Raw genomic sequence first — 22,872 nt, forward strand, 5'->3', positions numbered from 1 at the left:
CAGCATCCCGGGCTCCGCCGCTGCTCCCGCACGCTCAGCCCAGCATCCCCGCAGCCACCGAGCAGAAACGGAGCAGAAAGCTGCCCCAGCAGTGGTTACCCTTCCATCGCAGAGCCGGAGGGCTGCCAAGTTGTACTCACCACTCGCAAGTGCTCATCCTCCCTGCGAGGCGTCTCGGCGGCCGGCGTGATGCCCAGCAAAGCGCTGGAGGTCTCGGGAGGGACAGGGAGAGGCAGCCAGCCCTGGTGGCAATCAACCAAAATGGTCCCGTTGAGCTTCACGCTGCTCCACAGCAACTGAAGATCCGGCTCACCGCTTGAAAGCAGCGGCCTGGCATGGCAGATGTCAAATAAAGGCACCCCGCCTTCCCCCCGCGCCAGGCTCTCGCTGTACGTGCGAGTCCTTCTCGTACGCGGCCCTTACACAGCCACGGGCTCTCCCCGCCATTATCACTGCGCTTAAGGGTTTTATACGCTGTCGCCTTGGTCATATCTGACACTCGGCTGGAGCTTCTGGGCTCCACCGCAGCGCTGATAGTAACAAGAACTGAAATTTATTCTTCCTGCTTTAATCCTCTCTCACGGTTTTTTGTTGTTTTTTTTTAAAAAATCAAAAAAAATATTTCATAACTGCAACATGGGGGAAAAAACTCTACAGAAGAAAGTAACGGGAGGCAGCCACGGGTTTGGTGTCAGGCTCTTGCATCGGTCAAGATCCGGCCAGAAAGGTCAGGGGCCCTTCGACACCTCTGCGTTTGCAACACCTCGGATTTAATTCTAGGTGAGTGCTTAAATCCTGTTGAAGTCAAGGGCACTTAAAGCACACTAAATCAGAAACCACATACGCCTGAACTGGGCCCCTTGGATTTGGACTTTTGGCTAAAACACTAGAGAGATTTATAGTAAAGGACAGCAGTTGGGGTCATTCATTTTGTGAGCTTTCACTTGCAAAAAAGCACTTTAAATTTTCACTCAGTGCCTATATGCTTACTGTTTATAAATGGCTAACATCGGGAGGCATCTTCAACTAAAGCTTTGATATGATGATTAAAGGAGCCATAATAATATGATTGATAGACTGATAGACAGATTGATAGTTAGAGCAAAGGCATTAGCCATCCTACGGATCAGATTCTATAATTTCCGCTATGACACATTTCTTAGAGTAATTCATCAAAAGCTTTTCCAACAACCTCACCAATCTCCTGTGAAATTCCACTTACCCAAACAGCTTGGCAACTGCCAAGCTAAAAGTCCATTTCTTGCTGGAATTTTCCCCCTCCCTTATTAGACTGATCTGTCCCCAAATATCCTTCTCAAACGGCCGTCATTCTTAAATGGCTCATTTCCTATGGTGGGGCAGGAGATGCTGCTGCAGCAGATAACGATCTGAAAAATGAGCTGTTCGAAAGGAAATTGCAAAATAAGACCCAAATCCAAATACCAGTAGCAGGCAGCTTCTTTGCTGAGCTGGGCTACGGCGAGATTGAAGAGATGATATGCATATGCATATTGAAATATCTGTTTTGAAGATAACAGCTAGTAAGACGCTGGCAGCACATGTACTTTTTTGGTGTATCAGGTACCTTGCTGTGAGCCTCCCTCCCTCCAGCCCCCAGGGCATTAACCCTTCCTCAAGCACGATGCCCTACTGAAATCACAGCTTGCAACGAGCTCCTGCCCAGATCACAGCTTGCAACGAGCTCCTGCCCGGCCGGTAGCGAACTCAAGATGTCTACGCCCAACCCAAAGGTAAGCAAAATCATGGGAATGCCTCAAATTATTTTAATCCCATTGGAACGAGGCCGGGCTGCCCCCGGTTAAGGCTAAAGCTCAGCGACACACGCCCGCAGGCATCCCTCGGAGGCAGGCATCAAACCCAGCTCTCGCCCTCATGTACGACCCCTCTGCTTCCCCAGGCACCACGTGCAGCACCCGGTGGAATGCGACATCCATCCGTGTTTTACCTGGGAGACCGGAGCTTTCCGTCCCTTCCCTTTCCCACAGGACGGGGGCAGCCGAGGCCTTGGAGGCAGCAGGAATTAAGGACGTTTCAGCCGCTTTTTCGGTGCCCGTGCAGGCACCGGGGTCCAGCACTGCAGAGGCACTCGCTGGCGCGGTGCCGGATGCGGTCTTGCTTTACCCCGATGGCGACGGCAGGAACGAGCCCACACGAGGTTCCATGACGCTTCCCCTCTGCCGACCAGCTCATTTAAATATATTTGGGTGTTTCTCTGCTCTTCTGTGGCCACTTGTGATCCAGAGCTGGGGACGTTGTATCCCCCCACTTAGTTCTCCTTAAACGCGTCCCCCCTCTTGCTCCATCTTCCAGCAGCTTCGTGCTAAACTGGAGCTGAGCTTCGCTGGAGCAAAGTGGTCCCCGAGAGCAGAGAACTCTGCCCAGCAGCAGGGGAGCTGGCTCAGCCCTGGGCAATTCAGCTGCCACCCAAAAAGTGCGCTGGGTGCTTCCAGATGAAAGTCTTCTGTAGGGGTAAAGCACCCTGAATCATCACGGTCCCAGAGCCTGGCATGGCTTGGTGTCTGCTGGGGGTGAGCGGGCCTCCACGTGCCCATTTTCTGGGAAAGTTTTCTGGCCAGCGGTAACTTGCAGCATCACTTAACAACGGCGGGGCGCCAACGGGCAGACCCACTCCCGCCGGCTCGCAGCAGGATTGGCGAGCGCTGGGCCACTGCTCCGTACAAACTGGTTGGGCACCTCACACAGAGACAGCGTTTCGGTGCTGGAGACGCCCTGCAGCAGCCTGACCTCTCCCGTGCTTCTTCCCTGGCAGGAGATGGGCAGGGAGCGAGGGACCCCCCTTCTCATGGGGTCTCTGGCTCACGGGGATAGGCCCCCCCTTGGTTTAAACATTTCCATCACCTCCCCGCTCCCACAGCAATCCTCTCCTGGGCAGACAACACCCCAGCATCTCAGTGAACCCCCCTGACTGTCTGCAGGCAAAGAGAAACTCTACGTACCCCCAGCTGCCAGGCGCCGTCGGGGTTCGCCCCCAGGAGCTGCATCACGAGTTGGGGTCCCCTGCTGGGTCCCCACCGTGGGCCAGGCGCTGCCCACATCTCCCCCCCCATCCCCTGGGACCGCGGGGAGCACGTTGTCCATCAGCTCCATCACAGGGGGATTTCAGTCCCGCTTTACCCACAGCTTCTGTGCCACCGGTAAATGTTTAACTGAAGCTTGCTGGGGTTTATTTATTTTTTTTTCGAGCGAATGTTTGCTATTGCAGGATTTCACTCTTTCAAGTGCTCGGTGATGTATAAACAGATTAACAGGTGGGAGAAGTATTTGATAAACAGAAAAAAGGCTTTTCAGAAAATGCTACTTAGGTGTGATTTCAATCAGTCAGAGCTAATCGTGGAAGTGGCTAAACTAAAGGAAATATAAAAACAGAACACAGATAACGTATTTTTAGCCTGAAAGCACGTTTTTTACAATGAGCAAAGCGCCGTACACTGAGCCAGCGAGAGGCACGTTTTCCACACAAGGTGCAGAACCGATCCCTAACATAACTGAGGGCAAGAACGTCAAGCTGGATGGGGTGAGACACACTTCACGACAGCTGCTGCCTGGGAGCGATGCAGGACTCTACAGGGGCCACGTGTTCCTTGTAAGGCCTGGGATGTTCCAGTGGCTGGCAGTCACGTTTCATTACGTTTCTACTGAAAGCAAGCGCTTCTTCTGCTGTTTTATTAACAAGGCGGATTCAAGGGCTTCCAGGCTCATAAATAATTCTGTGTGTTCGGCTTCGCCGCGCCAGGAGGTGCCGTCAAGGCGGGCAGGGACGGGCAGCGCCGGGGCTGACCGCTGCCGGGGTGAGGGGTATTGAAAACGGTGCGGCTCTCCTGCCTGCATCCGCAGTGTGCTTCGAACATCGAGGTACAGCTGAAAGTACGTATGAAGCAACGGTTTTCTTTTTTTACCCCCAGTTCTCTGGTCAATATGGCTCCTGAAAGAAAGAGAAAAGAAACATCTTGTGTCATTTCAAATAAAACTTTTGATTTACCTTTAAGAGTTCGGGGTTTAAAATTACTTTTAAAATAACTGAATAAAAGCAGAAATAGATTTGCTTAACTTCAGAAATTCCTAAATGAATGGTTTGGCCTCTTTATTTCTTTCATCTTCATATTTTAACATTGAATCTACTGTCACGAGTTTGCAGATTATGATGATCCCATTGGGGATCTTTTCCACTAAATAAACTATTTCGTTTAAAGTATTTGGCTTGTCTGTACTACAGCTCACACTCACGTTTATCTCAGAAGCCAAATGACCCTTCAGGCTGGATTTTCTTACAGGATTTTCAGGTTTTAAACCATGTCCGTAACAATCAACTTGCTGCTTTCAGCTGATCTGGCACTTGCTGCAATTGCTTTTGTTTTAGGCAGAGAGGGTTTTTTTTTAAATCCCTTCTATGAATATATGATTAGGGCAAGAAGTAAAGCCGGTACATTAAACTGTACCTTAAAAGGAAAATAGATAATAACTTTGTTTAAAAGCTACTCGGTAAAAAATACTGTAGCTACCAACCTGGGCATGGGGAAATGCAGGGACTTTGCATTTGACTTGGCAAAAACGGCTGCATCTCCCATCAGCGTTGACTCTGCCGTGCCCTGCGTCTCTGTGCTCACACCAAAGAAACCCTCGATAAGATTTTTTTAAGCTTAAGCTCCCTGAAAAGCCAGGAGAGAGGAGGAGCCCGGCAGCATCTCCCAGGGATGGAGGCACAAGACCTCCCTGACAGGAGACACGACAGGTCTCTCTCTCTCAGCCCATTAATCCCCCGTTAGCCGGGGTTGCGTGTGGCCGCGTTGGGCTCACGGCCCCGAGTGTACCTGTGCCTCCCAGATGAGGACTGTAATTTCCCGGGGTGCGGACTCTATTTAGATAAAATAGATTAACTGGGATAAATGGCAAATCCATTAGCACCGTGCTAAGGGCAGAAACCCCGTGAATTACATGAACAGTGCTCGCTGGGTAAAACACCTCCCTCTGTGGCACCCAGCGCCAGTTATTATAGTGCATAAACACGGATGACAGAGCGTCATCACACGCCTTCAGCCGCGGGCCTGAGAGATGGTGGCAGCAAGAAAATCCTCGCCTCCCCCCCCCCCACTCGCCTCCCCTCACATCTGAAGGCCTTATTTGTTCATTAGCATCTTTTATTTGCATTCGCAGAGGCTTAATGAGACGGCCATCCTGTGTTAAACAAAAAGCAGCCGCTGGGGAAGAGCCCATTAGTGGCTGTAAAGCAACATGTAACTGTCTCCCATGCAAAGCCGCTTCTTCCCGACCGTGCTTTGATGGCACTGACTGCCATTTAAAAGGGAAAGTTGCAGATTCCTGAGCCGTTCCCCACTGCTAATTAGGCTTTGCCTTTCCAAGTTTGTTGGGCGGCTGCCCGATGCCAGGAACACGGCCCCACGGCCACGGGCAGCTCCCCGGGGGCGGCTGTGGGGCAAAGGAAAGGGGCGACGCTGGCCCAGAGCACCTGGGGGTCGTTCACCGCCCCAGCTGGTGATTTCCAGTGGATCAGGGGCTGGCGCCAGGATGGCGACACCGTTCTGCTCCCATTGCGGGACCTCTGCTGCCCCCAAAAGCAGCCGACACAGCCCGCTGCCCAGCGTCCAGCACGTCCCCCCGTGCCACCCTGCTCTGCTGCCACCAGCCCCTCGCCCACGAAAACAAACTTGACCCCCGTGCCCCTCGCTCTGCCTCACCTGGGATGTGGCCAGTGATTCATTTTCCTGACAAAGCCCTGTGTTGACGTTGGAAGGGACGTTATCGCGGGCGCTGGTGCGCCAGGGCGTACCTGTTGGTATAAGGACAACGCCGCGGCGCTGCCCGCACCCGCAGAGCCCAGCCGAGGCCAGCGCTGCTGCCGAGCCGCCGACATGAAGCGCCTCCTCCTCCTCGCCACCCTCTGCCTCTCCCTGGCTGGCAGCTTGAAAAGGTAAGGGGGTCCCCAGGGTGCACCCCAGCTCCCTGGGCTCTGGGAAGGGGCTTCGATCCCAGGGTCCTGCCAGCACCAAACGTGGCAGCGATGAAGGGTCAGAGCTGAGGTCCCCCTGCACGGACAGAGCACGGGGACCCCGTGGCGCTTTGCTGGTTTGCTCCCATCGGCTCTGTGGCCGTCTCCAGCCCTCAGGGCAGCCCCGTGAGCCGCAGTGGGCTGCGGCGAGCTCTGCGTGACGAGCTGTCGGCCGCAGCCGAGGTCTGCGCGAACAGACGGGGCAGAAAACACCAGCACAAATTCACCCTGGTCCCCTCTGCCAGCCTGAAGGTCCTTTTCCATCGGTCATGCCGAGCTGCGAGCAGGCCTGTGCCGGGGCGTGCCTGCTCTCCTGCCAGCTTTGCCCTCCGTTTGCTGTCTCCCAAAACAGATCAAGTGCCCCCATTTCGCTGCGCCTTGGCTAGAAATTGTTGCGGTGGGGGTTGCAGGGAAGCAGGCTCTGGACCTGCATCCTGGCGGGGCTGGGACCCTCAGGGTGGACATGGGGACTGCAGGACACCGTCAGCATCCGCGGCCCCAGGCGAGTGACCAGGACCCTTGCTCTCCCAGGGTGACGCTGGTGCGGCACCGTTCCCTGCGGAAGGTGCTGCGGGACCGTGGGCAGCTCTCGCAGTTCTGGAAAGCCCACAAGCTCAACATGGTCCAATACACCGAGGACTGCAGTGCCTTCACGGAGGCCAACGAGCCCCTCATCAACTACCTGGACGTAAGCATGGTGGGACCGAGGGCTGGGGCGTACCGAGTCCCACCAGCGTGCCACAGACACCCCGAGAGCACATTAGTTTGCATGAGCGGTCCCCAATGCCCATACGCTTCCCATAAAGCCCAAACGCTTCCCATAAAGCCCACGCCGGCAGCCAGTGCCCCAGCGTGCCAGGGCCCACTGCCTGCCCGCTCCTGCCCGCTCCTTTGTTCCCGGGAATGTGACGATGAGAGGGGACAAGGGAGCGCATTCATGGCGGGTGCTGCCAGCCCTCTGCCTTCCTGCCGCGCTCCCCGACCCGCAGCGCTCTCGGGCACATGCTGGGGAGAGAGTTTTCCTCCAAAACTAACACGTATCACATGCAGCAGAGAAGACCCCACCACATAGGACCCAGAGCCAGAGGTGGAGGGAGTTCTCCAGGCTCTTCCCACCCCCCACAGCGTGAGGATCCTGTCCCCAAAGCCCCTGCCACCATCTGCATCCTGGCGACCAGGGTCCCCTAAGGGCCCAGCCTGAATCCAGCAGAAAGAGGACGGTGCCCACGCCCACCCTCCTGCCTTTTGTTCTCGGGTGCCTCATTGTTCCTTAAATATTTGGCTCCTTTATTTCACGTGGCATGATGAGGCCATGACAGATCAGACACGACCCCAGCGCCAGCCATCCCCCGCACCAAACCCCATCAGCCCTCCGCAGACACCCCGGCGCAGCCTCCCCTTTGCCAGCGCTTCTCGGTGTGCCGACAGCTAACGGCGGTCTCTGCTCCGCTCTTTGCCAGACAGAGTATTTTGGGCAAATCTCCATTGGGACTCCCCCCCAGAACTTCACCGTGATATTCGACACAGGCTCCTCCAACCTCTGGGTGCCATCCGTCTACTGCGTCAGCAAAGCCTGCAGTGAGTAGGGGCTCCCCAACCATCCACCCCCCGCCAGAGCCAGCTGCAGTGACACTCCTGGGGTGGCCCTAGCGAGGCCACCGAGTCAGCAGCACACAGAGCCCGGGGATCTTGGGGTGACCTCCCCACCCAGCTGAGCCCTCCAAGGCACACACAGATAACAGAAATCGGGGCGGGGGGGGGCAGGAGGGGGAGCCTCAGCGGGCTTGTTTGCTCAGGCGCAGGCGGCGATCACACCAGCAGCCTGCAGGAGGTATCGGACGTGCTCTTTAGGCCATACTTATGGGAGAGCCTTTAAACAAACCAGCGCAGAGGATGGCACAGAGCATAGCTTGTCACCAAGGGGCTGGGTGGCAGGAACAAGGCGGGCACAGAAAGCACGGCACAGCCCTGGGCTGGCTGCCCGGGGACACGGGGGGTGACAAGCACGGGGCTTGTTCAGGCTGTTCGTGATAAGCCAGCCCCGGCGAGTCCAGCCCTGCTGCCCCCGCGACACGGAGCATCTCCAAGCAGCCCCAGGGCTCCACACGTGTTTCCAACAGAGCCCAAGGTGGGCTGGGGAAAACAGCTGGATACAGCTGCGCCCGTGGGGCTGCTTGTGTCTGTAAAACAGGAACAGCAGTGCTGATCTTCAGGTCTTATGGAAATATTGCATGAGCTAATCCCGCTCCCTTTAACAAACCTTGCAGCCTTCAGGCAGATTGAAACGGGGTAGGTTTTATCCCCCCTGAAAACACCAGCCTGCCCCATCGTCTCACGAGCAGCCCTTTCCCTCGGCTGCATGCCGGCATTTCGGCGATGCCACGTTGCCCCACCAGTTTGCTCCGAGGCTGGTGGCTGCCACCAGCCATGGTGGGGGCTCCTGGCATCTGTGGCCACGCAGATAAATAGCATTTCTGCTGACAAATCCCATCTCCTTCCCCAGCTAAGCACAGCAAGTTTCAGCCGTCGCAGTCCAGCACGTACCAAGCGATAGGGACCCCCTTCTCCATCCAGTACGGGACCGGCAGTTTGGTGGGGGTCATCGGATCTGACCAAGTAGTCGTGAGTCATCTTTGGTTTCTCCTGCTCCGAACAACGTGCCTGGGACCTGCCTACAGACTCAGCACCACCATCAAGCCTCCTCCTCCCCGCAGGTTGAGGGCCTCGTCGTGAGGAACCAGCAGTTTGCAGAGAGCGTCAGCGAGCCGGGAAAAACCTTCCTGGACGCTGCGTATGACGGGATCCTGGGGCTGGCTTACCCCTCGCTGTCTGTGGATGGGATCACCCCCGTCTTCGACAACATGATGGCACAAAATCTGGTGGAGCTGCCCATATTCTCTGTCTACATGAGCTCGTACGGACACGGCTTTGCTCTGGCCTTTTGCTTAGACTCAGGCATTGCTTTTAAGGGGGGTGCTGCTAAAATAAGGATGTTTTACTGAGATAGTAAAGGGTGGATTTGGTACCGTACCGAGCACCACAGAGCTCAGGCCTTACAGGAACAAAGCGAATGACCCTAAGAATTTGCGGGAAGCACATGGGTACAAACTCACCCGTTTAAAATGCAGTGTGCAAAGTAAAAGAGAGGAAATCCCTCACGTCTCCTCCTCCCTCCAGGAATCCCGACTCCTCCGTGGGAGGAGAGCTGCTCTTTGGTGGCTTTGACCCCTCCCACTTCACGGGGACCCTGAACTGGGTGCCAGTCACCCGGCAAGGGTTCTGGCAGATCCAGCTGGACAAGTGAGTAGTGCTGGGAGGGGAGGGAAGGGTTGGGCTGGGGCAGGGGGGCAGGACAAGTCCCTCCTGGTCCTTCTCTTTTTCCTCCTCCTCCAGCATCAAGCTGGCTGGGGCAGTGGCTTTATGCGCGAACAGCTGCCAGGCCATCGTGGACACCGGGACGTCGCTCATCACAGGTCCCACAAAGGACGTAAAAGAATTGCAAAACCTTATCGGTGCCACACTTGCGGATACAGAGGTGAGAGTGAGGGTGAGGAGAGGAGGGGGGCAGAGCCCTGGGACCCCCACCCTGCTGCGAGGGTCCTCCCACGGAGCGGCACCGCTGAGCCACCCGGCTGTTTCGCAGTACGCCGTGGAGTGCAGCAACCTCAACGTGATGCCCAACGTGACCTTCACCATCAACGGGCTCCCCTACACGCTCAGCGCCCAGGCCTACACCCTCATGGTACGGCTGCGGCTCCATCAGCGCCATCACCCTCCATTCCCAACGGCTCCGGAGACAAAGGTGGCCCAGAGCCACCGCGGGAGCTGAGCCACGAGTCCCAGCGGGTGACGAGCCCCGCTGCTTCGTGCATGGGACCCGCGGTCACCGGTCCTGCGTGTTCCCATGTGCACAAGGCTCTCGGGTTCATCCCTGGCTTTGCACTTCTCCTTCCCCAGGAGGACATCGATGGCATGACCTTCTGCACCAGCGGCTTCCAGGAGATGGACATCGGCCCTCCCGCCGGACCCCTCTGGATTTTGGGCGACGTTTTCATCCGTCAGTTTTACTCCGTCTTTGACCGTGGAAATAATAGGGTGGGGTTGGCCCCTGCTGTCCCTTAGGGCTGTGGCATCCCATGGGGCAGGAGGGGAACGGAGCCACCGGGCTGCTGCCCTCGGTCAGGGCAGGGAATCTCACGGCTGCATCACTGTCCCTGGAGGTGATGAAGACACCGGGCACCGCGGCTGAAGAGCCCCGTGGAAGTTTTGTCCACGCCAGGAGGCCATTTCATAATGAATGTAAAAATGTCTCGAGCAGCTCTGTGATCTGCTTTGCAGGTTCTCTCTTTTTAAACACGGGTCAATAAAAGCTTTAATAAAACAAAACTTGCCATGCTTGTGTTGATCAGCACAGCAGCAACCCTGCAGCCCTCAGCTGGGTTGCACTGGAGTGTTAAATCCTCCTCTCCCTGAACCCTGCCCGGCTCCCTGGTGAGCTAAAAGCCTCCGTGCGCCCGTGGCACCATCAGGGCTGCATGCCCCGGCGTTACCAGAGTTTCCCCACTTTGGAGGGAGCCTTGGTGGTGCAGGAGATGCTGGATCTGAAAGGTTGGCCTCCGTGGTCCTTAGCTGGGATTTGCCCACAGGCAGAAGAGGATATTCTGCCCAGGTAGAGCAGAAAGTCCCCGGAGGTGGCTGCGGGCATCCCCGAGCTCCCCGCCGAGCCCGAGGCAACGGCTGAGGGCAGGGGCAGGGCAGGGGCTGGGGGAGCAGCGAGTTCACTGGGAAAATAATGTCGCTTCACCAGGCTGAGGTGATGCTGGCAAACAAGAAGGTTAAGGAGGAGACTGGGGAAATCCCGGGGCTCTTTCTGTGCCACAAAACTCCCAGAATAACCGGTGCTTTCCAGTGAATTTTGCTTTGATTCCCCCCCATCGCCTGGGCACTGGCAAAGACAACGTGGTGTGTGGGTGCTCGAAGCAAGAGAGGGCAAACCAGCTGCCACGCTCTGCAGGCACTGGCCACGGGCTGGGGTGGCTTGGAGGGTGTGGGGGTCCGGGGGGCGGCGGGGGGCTCCCTGGGAGTCACTGCGGCGCATGTGACTTGCTGACGGTGCAAGGGGTGCGGGAGAAAGCATGAGCCATCGTGGCGCATGCATAATGCATCCCGAGACACGCATGGAAGGCAGCGAGAAAGGGAAGCACAGAGGAGGGTTATTTTTATCTGTGCCTGCGCTCGGTTTTCCTGGCTGACACTGAAGCGAGGCCCTGCAGCGGGCTGGCGTCGAGGCGGAGGTGCCGGGGTCCCCACGGCCGGGCCAGGCTTCACGCCTGCTGCATCTTCCCCAGACCAGAGCAGACCTCAGGGTTGGGTCTGAGAGCACCGGAAAATTCAGATCTGGTTGTAAACTTTGCGGCTCAGCCTTGTCGCTTGCAATGAAAGAAAATATCTGCCTTACTCAGAAATATCGATTGTGCCACTGACCAGCATATGGTTTCTGTAACCGGTTCCTGTGTTGACTTCACCTCAGCTGAGCTTTCTCCAGGCAGGGCGAAGATAAGGTGCAGGGGAAAGGTCTCCTCTCCCTCTTCCAGCTTAACCCTTAGCACACCAAGGTGCTGCTGGGCACCAGCCCATCACCTCAGCCGTAGGCAGCAGGGGAGGATCCAGCTTCCCCAGCACAACGAGGGACCACCCAGTGTCCCTGAACGCTGGCTGACTGAAGGGTGGCCCGGCCTGGACCCAACCAGGACTGCTCTGCTGCCATCTGCTCTCGGGATGCCAGAGCATCCCACGTCTTCTTGGCAGGTTTGGGGTGTTGCTCTCCAGCCCCCCTCCCCACACACGGCAGATGCTCAGGGACGCTGCTCCAGCAAATATTGAGCCCCCCAACAGGGAGCACCCAGGCTCCCGCTGTCCCCCGGGGAGCAGAGGTGGCCAAACAGCCGTAGGGAACAGTTTAGTCACTTGGATGCCTTTTGTTTTCTTCCCCTTCCCTCACTCTCACTGCCCTGTGAGCCTTGGCCCAGGGAACAGCCCGTCCTCTCCTTGTCCCCCCAAGGCTTTCCTCTGGACGTGGTAGTGCCCAGCCTGTGTTTCATCATCTCCTAACTGCGAGATCTTCCTCATAGTCACAGGGCACAAAACCCACACTTTTTTCCTCAGAATTGCTGACTCGGCGAAGCAATCAGGACAGGATTGTAGCTGTGGCTGCAGGAGCTGCTGAGCAACGTCTTGTCCATCACCTCCTCCACACCTCTGCTGCCCCTGCCTTCAGCTGGGGTGAAGCTCACACCAGGAGTGACAAGGAGAGCAGGAGCTTTGGGAAAATTTCTTTTCTTATCGAAATCAAACAAAAGCCGGAGCCAGCGCTGAGCCCGGACTGTGCGCCCTGATGGGTACAGCCCCTCCTGCCCGAAAGCAGAAGTGGCTGCGGGCATCAGCTGTAGCAACACAACTGCAAACCCCATCTCCACCGGCGTGGAGAGGCATCGATCATCTGACGGGGTGAGCAACCTCCATCCCACCAGGCTTGGAGGGACACGCGGAGAGGAATGTCGACAGAAGTAGTCGGGGGGGGGGGCAGGCTGGACAACAGAGTGCTTGCTGCAAGGGCAAAGGTGAAGCAGGACGATAAAAATAGGCTTAAAATGGGGATTAGGAGAGACCTGCTCTGGAAAAACATCAGCCTTTTACCCACCGCTGTGAGAACTGGCTCAGGCGCTTCTCCTCTCTCATCCCAGCTCCTCCCCATGCTTGGCCCGGGGGGGAGGGGGGGGGGGGAAACAGATTTTTCTGGCCAGACAGGTCCCAAAATTACACCTGGGAGGGAGGAGGAGGAGGGTTGGTCCTGCTGAGTGCAGCAATCTTCCCTGAGATCCCATAAGAGATGTCTACAGCAAAAAAAAAAACACCTACCAAAAGGAGGGCAACCAGTGGAAAAGAAAAAGCTGGTGGCCTCGGAGGGACCCCGCGCCCGGGGACGCGGGGGGACCTCAGGTCCCCCCGCGTCCCCGGGCACGGGGTCCCTCCGAGGCCACCAAAGAGCCACGGCCACCAGAAAAGGAGACAAAGCCACACAGAGCCCACAGCCCCTCTGCTCCCCCCCTCTCTGCTGGACTGAGCCCCCAGCCCCACCTCACCTGCCACCGTGTGTGTCCCCCCCCCACCGTCCCCAGCTCCTGAAGCTGCTTATCCCATCCCACGCTATCGGAGCTGCCTGAGCAAAGTCCAGGGTGGCTCCAGAGATGCTGCCGATAGCCCTACCGGGGTTTTGTTCTCAGCCCTAAATAAACGCAGATAAGGGGTCCTCGGGGAGGTGGGTAAAGGTTATTGGGGGATCCTGAGCAAGAGGAGAGGCCAAAAGTCAATCCCAAACCCCAGGGGACGAGAGGAGCCTTGTTGTCTTTCCCCTATCAGACCCTGAGCCGGGGGAGCACCCAGCAGAGCCCCAGCGCCGAGGGAAACGCCGTTGACATCCCAGCACCCCGCCCGTGGCTCCTCCGCTGGCTCCGGCAGGATCTCGGCCCCTTTCTGCTGATGTCACAGCACGGGGCCCCGCAGACGCCTTCCCCGGGCAGCGAGCAGGCGGGAATCAGCGCCGGGGCCAGCCGCCCTTTCCTGGATCCTCCTCTCTCGTCTCTTCCCTCCCTGGCACGCCGGCTGGAAAGGAGCCGAGAGCCTCGGCCGCCCGGCAGACGGATGCCCTGGAAGGTGAGTGCACTGCCCTCCGGCCCCTCCGGCCCCCCCGGGGGCTGCAGCTGAGACCATGGCTGAGCGGGGGACCCCCAGAGCCGCAGTTTATGGGAAAAAAAGGTTGGGAAACTCCATTTTGAGTTTCAAACCACCCAGCCTCTGGGAAAGCTGTCCGGCGCTGGCAAAAGGACTGGAAAGTTTGTGCACGCTGAGGCACGAGGTTCTGCCTATGCCAAGGACGCTGCTCACGGCTGGGCTGGGGTGGCAGAGGGGTGCGGGAGAGCCTGGACCCCACGATCGAGAGCCGCCCTGGCAGGGGCGATGTGCCAAGGGGGAACGGCGCAGGGCTGGCCAACGCACGGGGGAAAAATGCAGGGATGAGGCTTTCAGTAAGTGTTTCCGTCTGCGACGCCGATGGGGCTGCTGAGACCGCTGGAGAGTGCTTGTTCCCGCCTGGGGAGGGGGTTTGCTGGAGGTGTTCAGGGATCATGCCTTGGGATGGCCGGGCAGAGAGCACATGGGGACACCAGGACATGGGGATGCAGCCTGCGGGGAGCCTTGCGGGGTGCTCCCAGGCTGGGTCGCATCCCCAGGCTGTGCTTGGGGCACCCAGGAGAGTCCATCTGGCCGCGGTCTTCTTTAATCCATGTAATTTTCCCCAGGACCCTCGGCGTGCGCCAGGTTTAGGGGGAAGGACTGCACTTCAGAGGGAGAGGGAGAGGCAGTTGCTCACAGCAGCTGTTAATGGTGATGATGTGGTGCGGCACAGCGGCGTGTCTGGACGTGCACTGGCACCTCGGGAGCTGTTCCCGGGCGGTGACGTGGGCTGGGCTCAGCACGGGGGTTTCTGCCCCCACCACCCCCGGGACACAAGCACAGCAGGGTGCTGGCACAGCACGGACACGGTGCAGACACGGTGACGTCCAGGGCCCCGGGATGGCCAAGGTGGGAGCAGGGAGAGGCCATGGGGAGGAGCGGCTGCTCCCACACCTCCGCCAGCGCCATGGGGCTCACCGGGAGCCGGCCCCATCCCTGCAGCTGGGTGACCCCCTCATGTCCCACAGGGCCCATCCATGGATGCCAGCAAGAAGGTGGATCTGAAGATAATTATCATCGGAGCTCTGGGGTAAGGAGCGGCGCTGGTGATGGGAGGGAAGCACCACGTGTGCGCTGGCCCAGGAGCCCGCGGGTGTGCAGCCCCTTTCCTTGCTGTGACCGGCCCCTTGAGCCCGGCTTTGCAGAGCAAAACCTCACCCACGACCCTTCCCTCCCGCCAGCGTGGGCAAAACCTCCCTCCTGCACCAGTACGTGCACAAGACGTTTTACGAAGATTACCGCACCACGCTGGGCGCCAGCATCCTCACCAAAGTCCTCGCGGTGGACAACACCCCCCTGAAACTGCAGGTGAGTGGGGCTGGGACAGCCCGGGGTGCCCACCCCAACCCCGCGGGTGCGTGTGTGTCCCACCATGTCCTGCTGTCCCCAAATGCCTATTGGCATCATGAGGTGACGGGGCTGGATTTGCAGCGACTGGTTTTCAGCAGCCCTGAGCATCCATGAACTATGCTGACATCCCACATGAGTTTTGGGGGCTCAGCACTCCCTGAAGCTGGTCCCCCAAGCTTCAAGGAGCACAGGGCTGCAAAACACCCGAGCAGTTCGTGTTGTGTGTCTGTACCCGTGCCCTTCTCCGCCCTAGATCTGGGACACGGGGGGACAGGAGCGATTCCGATCCATGGTGTCGACCTTTTACAAAGGCTCGGACGGCTGCATGCTGGCCTTCGACGTGACGGACAGGGAGTCCTTTGAGTCCCTGGACAACTGGAGAGATGACTTTCTGGAGAAGGTCATTCCAAGGGAGCAAGATTTTCCCATGGTCGTGCTGGGGAACAAAATAGACCTCTGCGATCGCCAGGTAAGGGTGGAGGCGAGAGCGAGCAGGGTGCATGGATTGGGACGCCTTAGTGCCCCAACGGCTTATGAGCGCTGATCCTTCTGCAGAGCCAGCTTTCTTCTGATGCTCACAGGAAAACCAGGGCTCCCGGGCGAGGAGCTGCTGGGCACCTGGTGCTGCCGCCTCCCCTTGGCATCTCGGAGGGCATAAGCAGCGCTCCCTCGCTGCCCTTTGTGGCGGAGATTGTCCCCGCTGACGGCAGCAGGAATTAAGCATCTCAGACAGCTGCCTGCACTGCCAGCATCCTGCCCTGTCCCAGCATCCTGCCCTCTCCCAGCATCCTGCCCTCTCCCAGCATCCTGCCCTCTCCCAGCGATGCCTGAATGAGCAAGGAGGGTCCCCTCCGCCACCCCCCCTGCAGCTACGGGCAGCCCTGCACAGGGCTGTGTTGTGCCTCCATCCTCCTTGCCCGCAGGTACCCAAGGAGATTGCCTCTGCCTGGTGCAAGGAGAAAGACATCCCGTATTTTGAAGTCAGCGCCAAGAACAACATCAACGTCGCAGAGGCTTTCGAGACCCTCGCAAAGCAGGCGTTAACAACGGTGAGCATCGCTCCTGCACCAAGCCTGGGCTGGCAGCGGGGATTCGGGTGGGAGCTGGACCCAGGAGCTGGTCTGACAGAGCCTCCCAGCCCACCCTCTGATGCAGAATAGCTTCTATTCATCACGGGTAGGAGAGCCCCAGGAAAGAGAAATGCACAAGTGCTTGATTCCTTAAAATAGATCCTAAACCAGTTAGAAAAGAACAAGGATTGCTATTTCTCTTTGCCCACGGTGATGGGAACGGGGCGTGCGGCACCGCACAGTGTGCCAGCACTGTCCTCTAGCGGCCATCCCACTGGGACCTTCGTGTCCCCTCACCAAGCTGGGGCCGGGTGGCTTTTCCCTGGATTTTGTCTTTAATCACGAATCAGGACCGAACCAGTGCTTCCCAGTCCTTCGGTCCACTCAGGCTGGCTCTGAGCCGACATCACTCACCGATTCTCTTCTCCGTTTTTTCCAGTATAAAGGGATTTTTGAAAGTTATTTAACCGACTCCATCAAACTCACTCCCAACGACAAGCCCAAGAAGAGATGCTGCTGACCCCGGCTGTCCTGCGCAAGCACCGCCCAGGCGTGCTGGACCCCACGATGCCCCAGGCTGGAGCCCTGCCCAGGGGGGTCCGTGCCCCCCGCCCGCCCCAGCCCAGCCGCAGAGGCTGGCCGAGGCAGGGCACAGGACAGCCGCCGCTCGACGCGCCGGGGCCAGCTGGCTGCGCATCCCGGGGCTTGCTGCTTCCCAACCCTCCGGAGCTGCTCTCCCAAACCAGCAGCCTCCCAAATCACCGCTGCGTCATGGTGGCCCGGTCCCCCTCCATCCGCTGCCATCTGGTACCCGAGCGGGCGATGCCCCTGCGGTGACGGTGCCAGGGAGCTGGGCAGTGCTCCTGAGGCCTTCCCAGAGACCTTGGCCACACGGATGACCCTTCCCAGCATGTGGACTGGTGGCCCCGCAGAGCTCACAGTGCTCACAGTGCATACGGGCTGTCCTGGGGGGAGAAGTGGGGCTGGTGGACACGGCACAGGTCTGAGAGCAGCCAGGTCCCCTCCCAGGGTCAGCCACTGTGGATGTAACCATTCCGTGCCTCAGTTTCCCCTGCTCTCGCACACACCCTCTGCCAAACACCTTCCACCTCCCGCCTCACTGGTACGGATCCTCAGTAAAGCACTTTGTCAGCGATTTATTTTTTAAAAAAAGGAAATTAAATATTTAATTTTTATTTATATTTATACATGTCTGTTGCAAAATGCTCCGGCGGCGGGAGGATGGGGTGGTGGCTCCGCACTCTCGCGCTGTCCCGTAGGCTGTGCTCCAGACTTTCCTCCGGCGAGGCCAGCAGCTCTGAGCCTGCGCCAGCTTCTCAGGGCAGGAGGATGCATTTTGGGGGCTGGATTTTTTTTTCCCAGCGCAAACTATGGGTGAGGGGAGAGAGGAGGTGTCTGGAGCATCATGGTGTGCAGTGGTGGCGTGGGGGCTGGCCGGGGTGGCTGTCGGCAGAGGGAGCCCGCTGGGAGCCAAGCCCAGCACCCGCTTCCCTTCTTCCATCCATCCCGCTCCAGCACCTTCAAGAAGCTGTGTCGAGGCACAGGCCGGGGCTGGCTGGTGAGGTGGCCATGGCCACCCCACGCCACCTTCCTGATGGCCTTGGGAGTCACATCCCTGGGGCTGCAGCACCCTGCTCGCTGCAGAGCCGTAGGGCTGGATGGACCAGGGGAGTCCCCCAGCCTGGCACCCTGCCCCGTAGGTCCCCATGGGACCTCCTGCCCTCTCGCCACTCTCCTTCAGACCCACCCGTGCCGACCGCAGTGGTCCCTCAGAGCTTCCCAGGGGCCGTGGGGGCTCTGCCCTGGCATCGCCCAGCCCTTTCCATGGCCAGCAGCCCCGCCGTGGCTGTTCCCCACCCAGGACCATCACGCTGTGCCACCAGCTGGGGACAGCACCCATCGGTGGCGGTGGCAGGGCACGGGGCTGGCAGGTGCGTGCGGGCAGGGCAAACCCTGAGCGAGGGCTCGGCGCGGGGGCACGGGGGGCCATAACGCCGTAATCAGACTGCCAGCCTCCAGAGAGGCACGCAGAGATGTTCCCACCCTCCTTACGCAACACTCGGCCTGTTTATTTGGGCACCAGGCCGGGGAGAGGATTTGTCCCTCAATATTGGGAGGAGAGGGGCATTAACTATTTCCTCCCCAAGCTCTACACACCCTTTCCCCCTGTGTCCCCGAGGCAGCTGGACAACGGCACCTCCCCAGCTCCAGCCCCTGGCCAGGCTCTGCAGCCTGCCCGGAGCCCCCCCGCCATGCCCAGCATCACGCAGCCCCCACCCCGGCACAGCTCTGGGCTCAGCACCAGCCACTGTGCTCAGCCAGCTCTGTTTGGACGGCGGGTGTTGAGCACCGTCCGTGCCAATAGCGATGTTGTTTCTAATTACACCCTTTCTCCAGCAGCTCCCAGTGCTGGAGGCAGATGCAAACTCGATCCATTTTATTCCAGCAAGCAGCAATTTGGTCACCCCGAGCCGAGCAGCTCAAACAAACGCGGGTGCTCCCTCGGCCGGGGCTGAGGAGCTGCTGGTGTGTGCCCAGGGCTGCCACGGGTGCTGGAGCCGGGCAGGAGCTGCAGGCTTGGCTCAGGGTCCGCCTGCAGACCAGGCTTCCCCGGCGAGGCACGGCCAGGACCGTGTTGCAGCACCCAGTCGAGCCGGGCTCACACCTTCGGCCACAGGCGCAGCTCACTCCAGCTCAGGCTCTGAGACGCTGGGCTCGAACGGAGGGCGATGGAGAACAGCAGGGCCCAAGCACTTGTGTGGCCACAGAGCGTCATTCCAGACATAGGAATTAAGACTGTGTAAGAGATTGCAACCTCGGGAGCTGGCAGGGTCTCTAATGGCATCACCGCCCTATGGAGACCCCGGCTAACGCACCTTGCAGAGGGGCAGCACCACGCTGGAGCCCACCAGCATGTCTTCTCCCTCCATCCACCATTTCTTCTCCTTCCATCCCTCCTGGGTAGGAGCACCAGTGTGGTCCTGCCAGCCCAGCAGCCCCAGGACAGTCGGGATCGCCCTGGGAATCGTCCCCCCGGGAAGACCAGGAGACTGAGCAGGGTGGCAGCGCGCCAGGCAGGATGCTGGCAGGAGCGGCCAGAGGTGCTAAGCTGGTAACACTATCCCATGGCCGAAACTTGATAAAGGACAGGGGGAGGTTTGTAACACGTGGGATTAACAAGGTCAGCTCGAGATTTTCTCAGGGTGAAAATCAAAGGGAAAAATATTTGCCTTGTGTGACTCAGTGAGTTCCTGCGCAGCCTGCGGTACCAGCTCACCCCGGCGAAGGGCCTGGCCCATGGCGATAGCCAAGCAACCAAATCAACCTGAGCTCTTGCCCTCCCGCTGTCCCACCCCACACTGACGTATTTAAGGAGTCAGAGATACTTTCCAGCCGTGATGCTGGGCTCTGCGCTTCGCTCAGCTTGGCCAGCACAGCCAGGCTGCACCTCTGCCTTCACAGGTTTCATCCACTGATCGACCCTGTGCACAACAACCAGTAAAACCCCAGCCCGAGGATGCTGGTCACCGAATGGAAACCATCCCTGCCCTGTCGGCATGTACAGAAGAGCTGCCCTTGGTATTTGCAGAATTAGCCCTTGACACCCTAAATCCTCGACTCCCAGCTGCAGTCTGCTTCAGCGCTTCTGAGGTTTAATCACTCCTAACAGCTCTTCCACTCTCCGCCATCCCATGTGCTCTAAAAATGCAGCGTGCGCTTCATTTTATCTCGTGTAACCAGACTGGTGGAGTTCTGACTGGTTCCAGGTGTGGGAGTCTGGTTAGAGCCCGTGGATTTGCATTGCAAACTGCCTCTGTGGGGCGGACAGGCTGCAGCTCCTCTGCAGCTCCCTGCCTGCAGACACGTCCCAGCAGTCCGGGGACAGGCAGCAGTGTCCGTCCGCCCCGGCCCACAGCACCTGCTGCTGGGTGGAATTTAATTCTCTTACTCAATTTGTGGTAGTTAAAATAAAGCAGCTTAAAATCTGCAAAGCAGATATTAAAAAAAAAACAAAACAAACCAAACAAGTTTTCCTGTTCCGAAGGAGAAACCTCGTTAACCTGGAGCTGGGATCGAGAGTAACGCGGCCGTTTCAGCCGCTTCAAGGTGTCAGTCTTAAAAGCAAACGTGGCAAACCCCAGCGGCTCAGAGTTACAGGTAACCTCTCAAGAGCTTCAGCCCTGAAATCATGGCATCAAGCAAAGCCTTACCTCTGCCCTCTAGTGCCGCGGGGCAGCAGGCGTGCAACTGCGTCTGGAGGGCATCAGCTCGACTTCTGCAGGCTGCGTGCGCCGTGCTTGGACGCGCCTGGTCCCTCTCGCGTGCGGCAGCACCAGCCCCGTGCCGGGCACCACTCGCTCGTTACCGAAGGGTTTGGCATCGTGGCGTGGCCGGGCACGGAGCAGCACGGGAGCATCCCGCAGTGCACTGGCGCCTCTTCACGTGAGCACTGCTGATGCTATTCATTATTTGAACGACTATTCTTTGTTTCCTCAACCACTGCCCCATTATTCCACCTCAGCCTACCCGCAGTGAGCCCATTGCAGGCGACACTAATGGATTTGTGTCCCCTGCAACTGCCAGGGACGTGCAATTAGACCCTGCTTGAAGCCCCGTCAGGTGGGAGCGAACGCCGTCCCCTCGCCCTCTGCTTCATTGTCCACCTATTGACGGCAAATATTGATGCTTCTCCTTCAAACCCATCACACGGGAGCTTTGGTTACCGCGTCCCAGCTGCGGCGAGCATCCACACGCAGGGTCACGCAGGGCTGCGGGGCTCTGCCCAGCCCCAGGGGCTGTGGGTGGCGGGGCCGGGGTGCTCCGCAGGTCTGCAAGCCGGCACATAGAGAGGATTAGGGGCTGCGGCCAGTCCCCCAGTCAGCTGAGGTACATGCTGAAGTCAGCAGCGAGCCTGAGCCTCAGGCGTCCTTCCCGTCGCGCACGGGACAGCAGTGAAGTGCAGGTTGCTGCCAGCCATCTGCTGGGGCGGGCAGCTCGCTCCAGCCAGCCTGGCACGGGTGGTCCCGTGGGGCACTAGCTAGGGCAGTGTCCCGCTTGTTGGGTTTTCCACCCCTCGTCGCAGTCGACGCGCATTGTGCAAAGCCCTCCAGAAATGACGAGTGCCGTGGAGAGGGGCCCGTGCGTGGGCCAGACCCGCGGGTAGGAGTAACAGCAGCAAAAGCAGCTCAGAGAAATCCGGGACGGACTGGTTTCACTGGGGTGGGACTGCCCCCAAAGTCCCTTGCTTTTGGCTCAAGACGGGCCAGACTCCGTCCTGCATGAACGAGAGCGTGGACAGACGTGAGCGGTGGTGACTTGCAGCCTTTTGGGTTAACCCACTTGCACCGACCGAGTGGAGAGGGCAGACCTGCCTCCTCCCGCTGCCCTGGCTGAGCACCCTTGGGTCCTGCAAAACACAGCCTGCGTGAGGCCACCAGCATCCCTGGGGACACGGCCAGACCAGACCAGGAGCCAGGGCACACAGGGACCAGGGCTGCAGCCTCCCTCCAAGGCCTGGGCGAGGCTCAGGGCAGAGAACCACACTCCCACCAGATTTCACCCAGGCATGGCATCCCCCTGGCCTGAAATGATTTATTTAGCTCTAAATGCTCGCCAATTCTTTCGAGGCAGACTGGCAGCCTGAGCTGGCTCCTGGCCTCGTGCCACCGGCGCCCGGCCATCGGTGCAGCACGGCAACACCCTGCCTAATACTCCTGAAGAAGGCAAAGCAGGGCCGCAGGCTCTTTCATCTAAAAGCTGGATCCTGATCTCTCTAACCAGGGGCGACAGGACCTCCATCACGGCCATCCTCGCTTTAAACCCGAGTACTTCTGAAGATATTGACCTCAGAGCCCTGAACAATGAGATGGTTTATTTCGAGGCTTATCTCCCATCACTGAGGTTTGAGCATTTTGGCCTTAATGAGTTGCCCAAGGCCACGCAGGAGGCAGCGACCGACGTACCAACGTGATGGCTCCTGCTCGGCAGGGACCACGTTCGCTTTTCACCCCCACCCCCACCCTGCTCCGGCGGCTTCCCCAGCTGGGCACCCCCTTGCACAAACGTAAAGGAGGGAGAAGCTGCATTTTGCTGAGCTTCTCTCAAACTCCTCCACACACCTTCCCACATTTTTTTGGGGAAAGATTCCTCTTCTTTTCTTTTTTTTTTTTTTTTTAAATGGAAAACCTCCCTTTACTGGAATTCAATTGTTTAAGCAAAAAAATCCTCATTTCGGTTGACTCTCCTAATTCACAGAGTGGACAGAAAGCCTCGAGGGGGGGAAAGCAAGGAGGGGTGGGGGGAGGCAGAGCCCGGGGCCAGCCCCGAGCCCGGATTCCAGGCGAGCGGGATCCACCGCACGGCAGCCTGCGGGCTGGGGGCGATCCTGCCGCCGGGGAGGCCCCCACCACCACGGAGCTGCTGCAACGCCGTGCATTTTTGACTGAAGGTGTGGGCTGGGGCTGCTCCCCACCCAGCCCCTGGGAGCAGCTCGCCCCGCTGCTGAGCACCGTTCGCGTTTCTGGGCCTTGGGCAGACCTTGCTGAGCACTTGCGTGTTCCCCTGGAGAAGGCAGCTATCTTGCACCTATTTTAC

The 22,872-nt window shown here is 58.6% G+C and overlaps 2 protein-coding genes across 4 annotated transcripts; both read left to right on the forward strand.

Annotated features, from left to right (window-relative positions):
- The first annotated feature begins 5,909 nt into the window (after positions 1-5,909).
- On the forward strand, positions 5,910-10,168 carry CTSE (cathepsin E). Of its 2 annotated transcripts, none has more exons than XM_086476448.1 (9): positions 5,910-5,968; positions 6,578-6,734; positions 7,507-7,624; positions 8,550-8,668; positions 8,761-8,960; positions 9,224-9,346; positions 9,440-9,581; positions 9,690-9,788; positions 9,953-10,168. In XM_086476448.1, the coding sequence occupies exons 1-9, from the start codon at positions 5,910-5,912 to the stop codon at positions 10,166-10,168; spliced, it is 1,233 nt and encodes a 410-aa protein (XP_086332574.1). The 2 variants fall into 2 exon arrangements, with proteins under 2 accessions (XP_086332574.1, XP_009945790.1); XM_009947488.2 differs by having other exon boundaries at positions 10,004-10,168.
- A 3,579-nt stretch (positions 10,169-13,747) lies between these two features.
- Positions 13,748-16,777, forward strand: RAB7B (RAB7B, member RAS oncogene family). Of its 2 annotated transcripts, XM_009953768.2 has the most exons (6): positions 13,748-13,759; positions 14,806-14,867; positions 15,019-15,145; positions 15,441-15,656; positions 16,111-16,236; positions 16,697-16,777. In XM_009953768.2, exons 1-6 carry the CDS (start codon positions 13,748-13,750, stop codon positions 16,775-16,777), a joined length of 624 nt encoding a protein of 207 aa, XP_009952070.2. The 2 variants fall into 2 exon arrangements, with proteins under 2 accessions (XP_009952070.2, XP_086332733.1); XM_086476607.1 differs by lacking the exons at positions 13,748-13,759; positions 16,111-16,236 and having other exon boundaries at positions 14,815-14,867.
- The last annotated feature ends 6,095 nt before the right edge of the window (positions 16,778-22,872 follow it).

The sequence above is a fragment of the Leptosomus discolor genome, chromosome 21 (assembly GCF_034619465.1).
Source record: "Leptosomus discolor isolate bLepDis1 chromosome 21, bLepDis1.hap2, whole genome shotgun sequence".
Classification (NCBI taxonomy): domain Eukaryota; kingdom Metazoa; phylum Chordata; class Aves; order Leptosomiformes; family Leptosomidae; genus Leptosomus; species Leptosomus discolor.

What these genes read in the sequence shown, in the direction of transcription:
- CTSE (XM_086476448.1), top strand. Translation starts at nt 5,910, where the DNA reads ATGAAGCGCCTCCTCCTCCTCGCCACCCTCTGCCTCTCCCTGGCTGGC. An exon ending in CCCTCATCAACTACCTGGAC is followed by an intron (nt 6,735 to 7,506) that starts GTAAGCATGGTG and finishes GCTCTTTGCCAG; the next exon opens with ACAGAGTATTTTGGGCAAAT. An exon ending in TTCTCTGTCTACATGAGCTC is followed by an intron (nt 8,961 to 9,223) that starts GTACGGACACGG and finishes TCCTCCCTCCAG; the next exon opens with GAATCCCGACTCCTCCGTGG.
- RAB7B (XM_009953768.2), top strand. An exon ending in TAGACCTCTGCGATCGCCAG is followed by an intron (nt 15,657 to 16,110) that starts GTAAGGGTGGAG and finishes CCTTGCCCGCAG; the next exon opens with GTACCCAAGGAGATTGCCTC. An exon ending in CAAAGCAGGCGTTAACAACG is followed by an intron (nt 16,237 to 16,696) that starts GTGAGCATCGCT and finishes CGTTTTTTCCAG; the next exon opens with TATAAAGGGATTTTTGAAAG.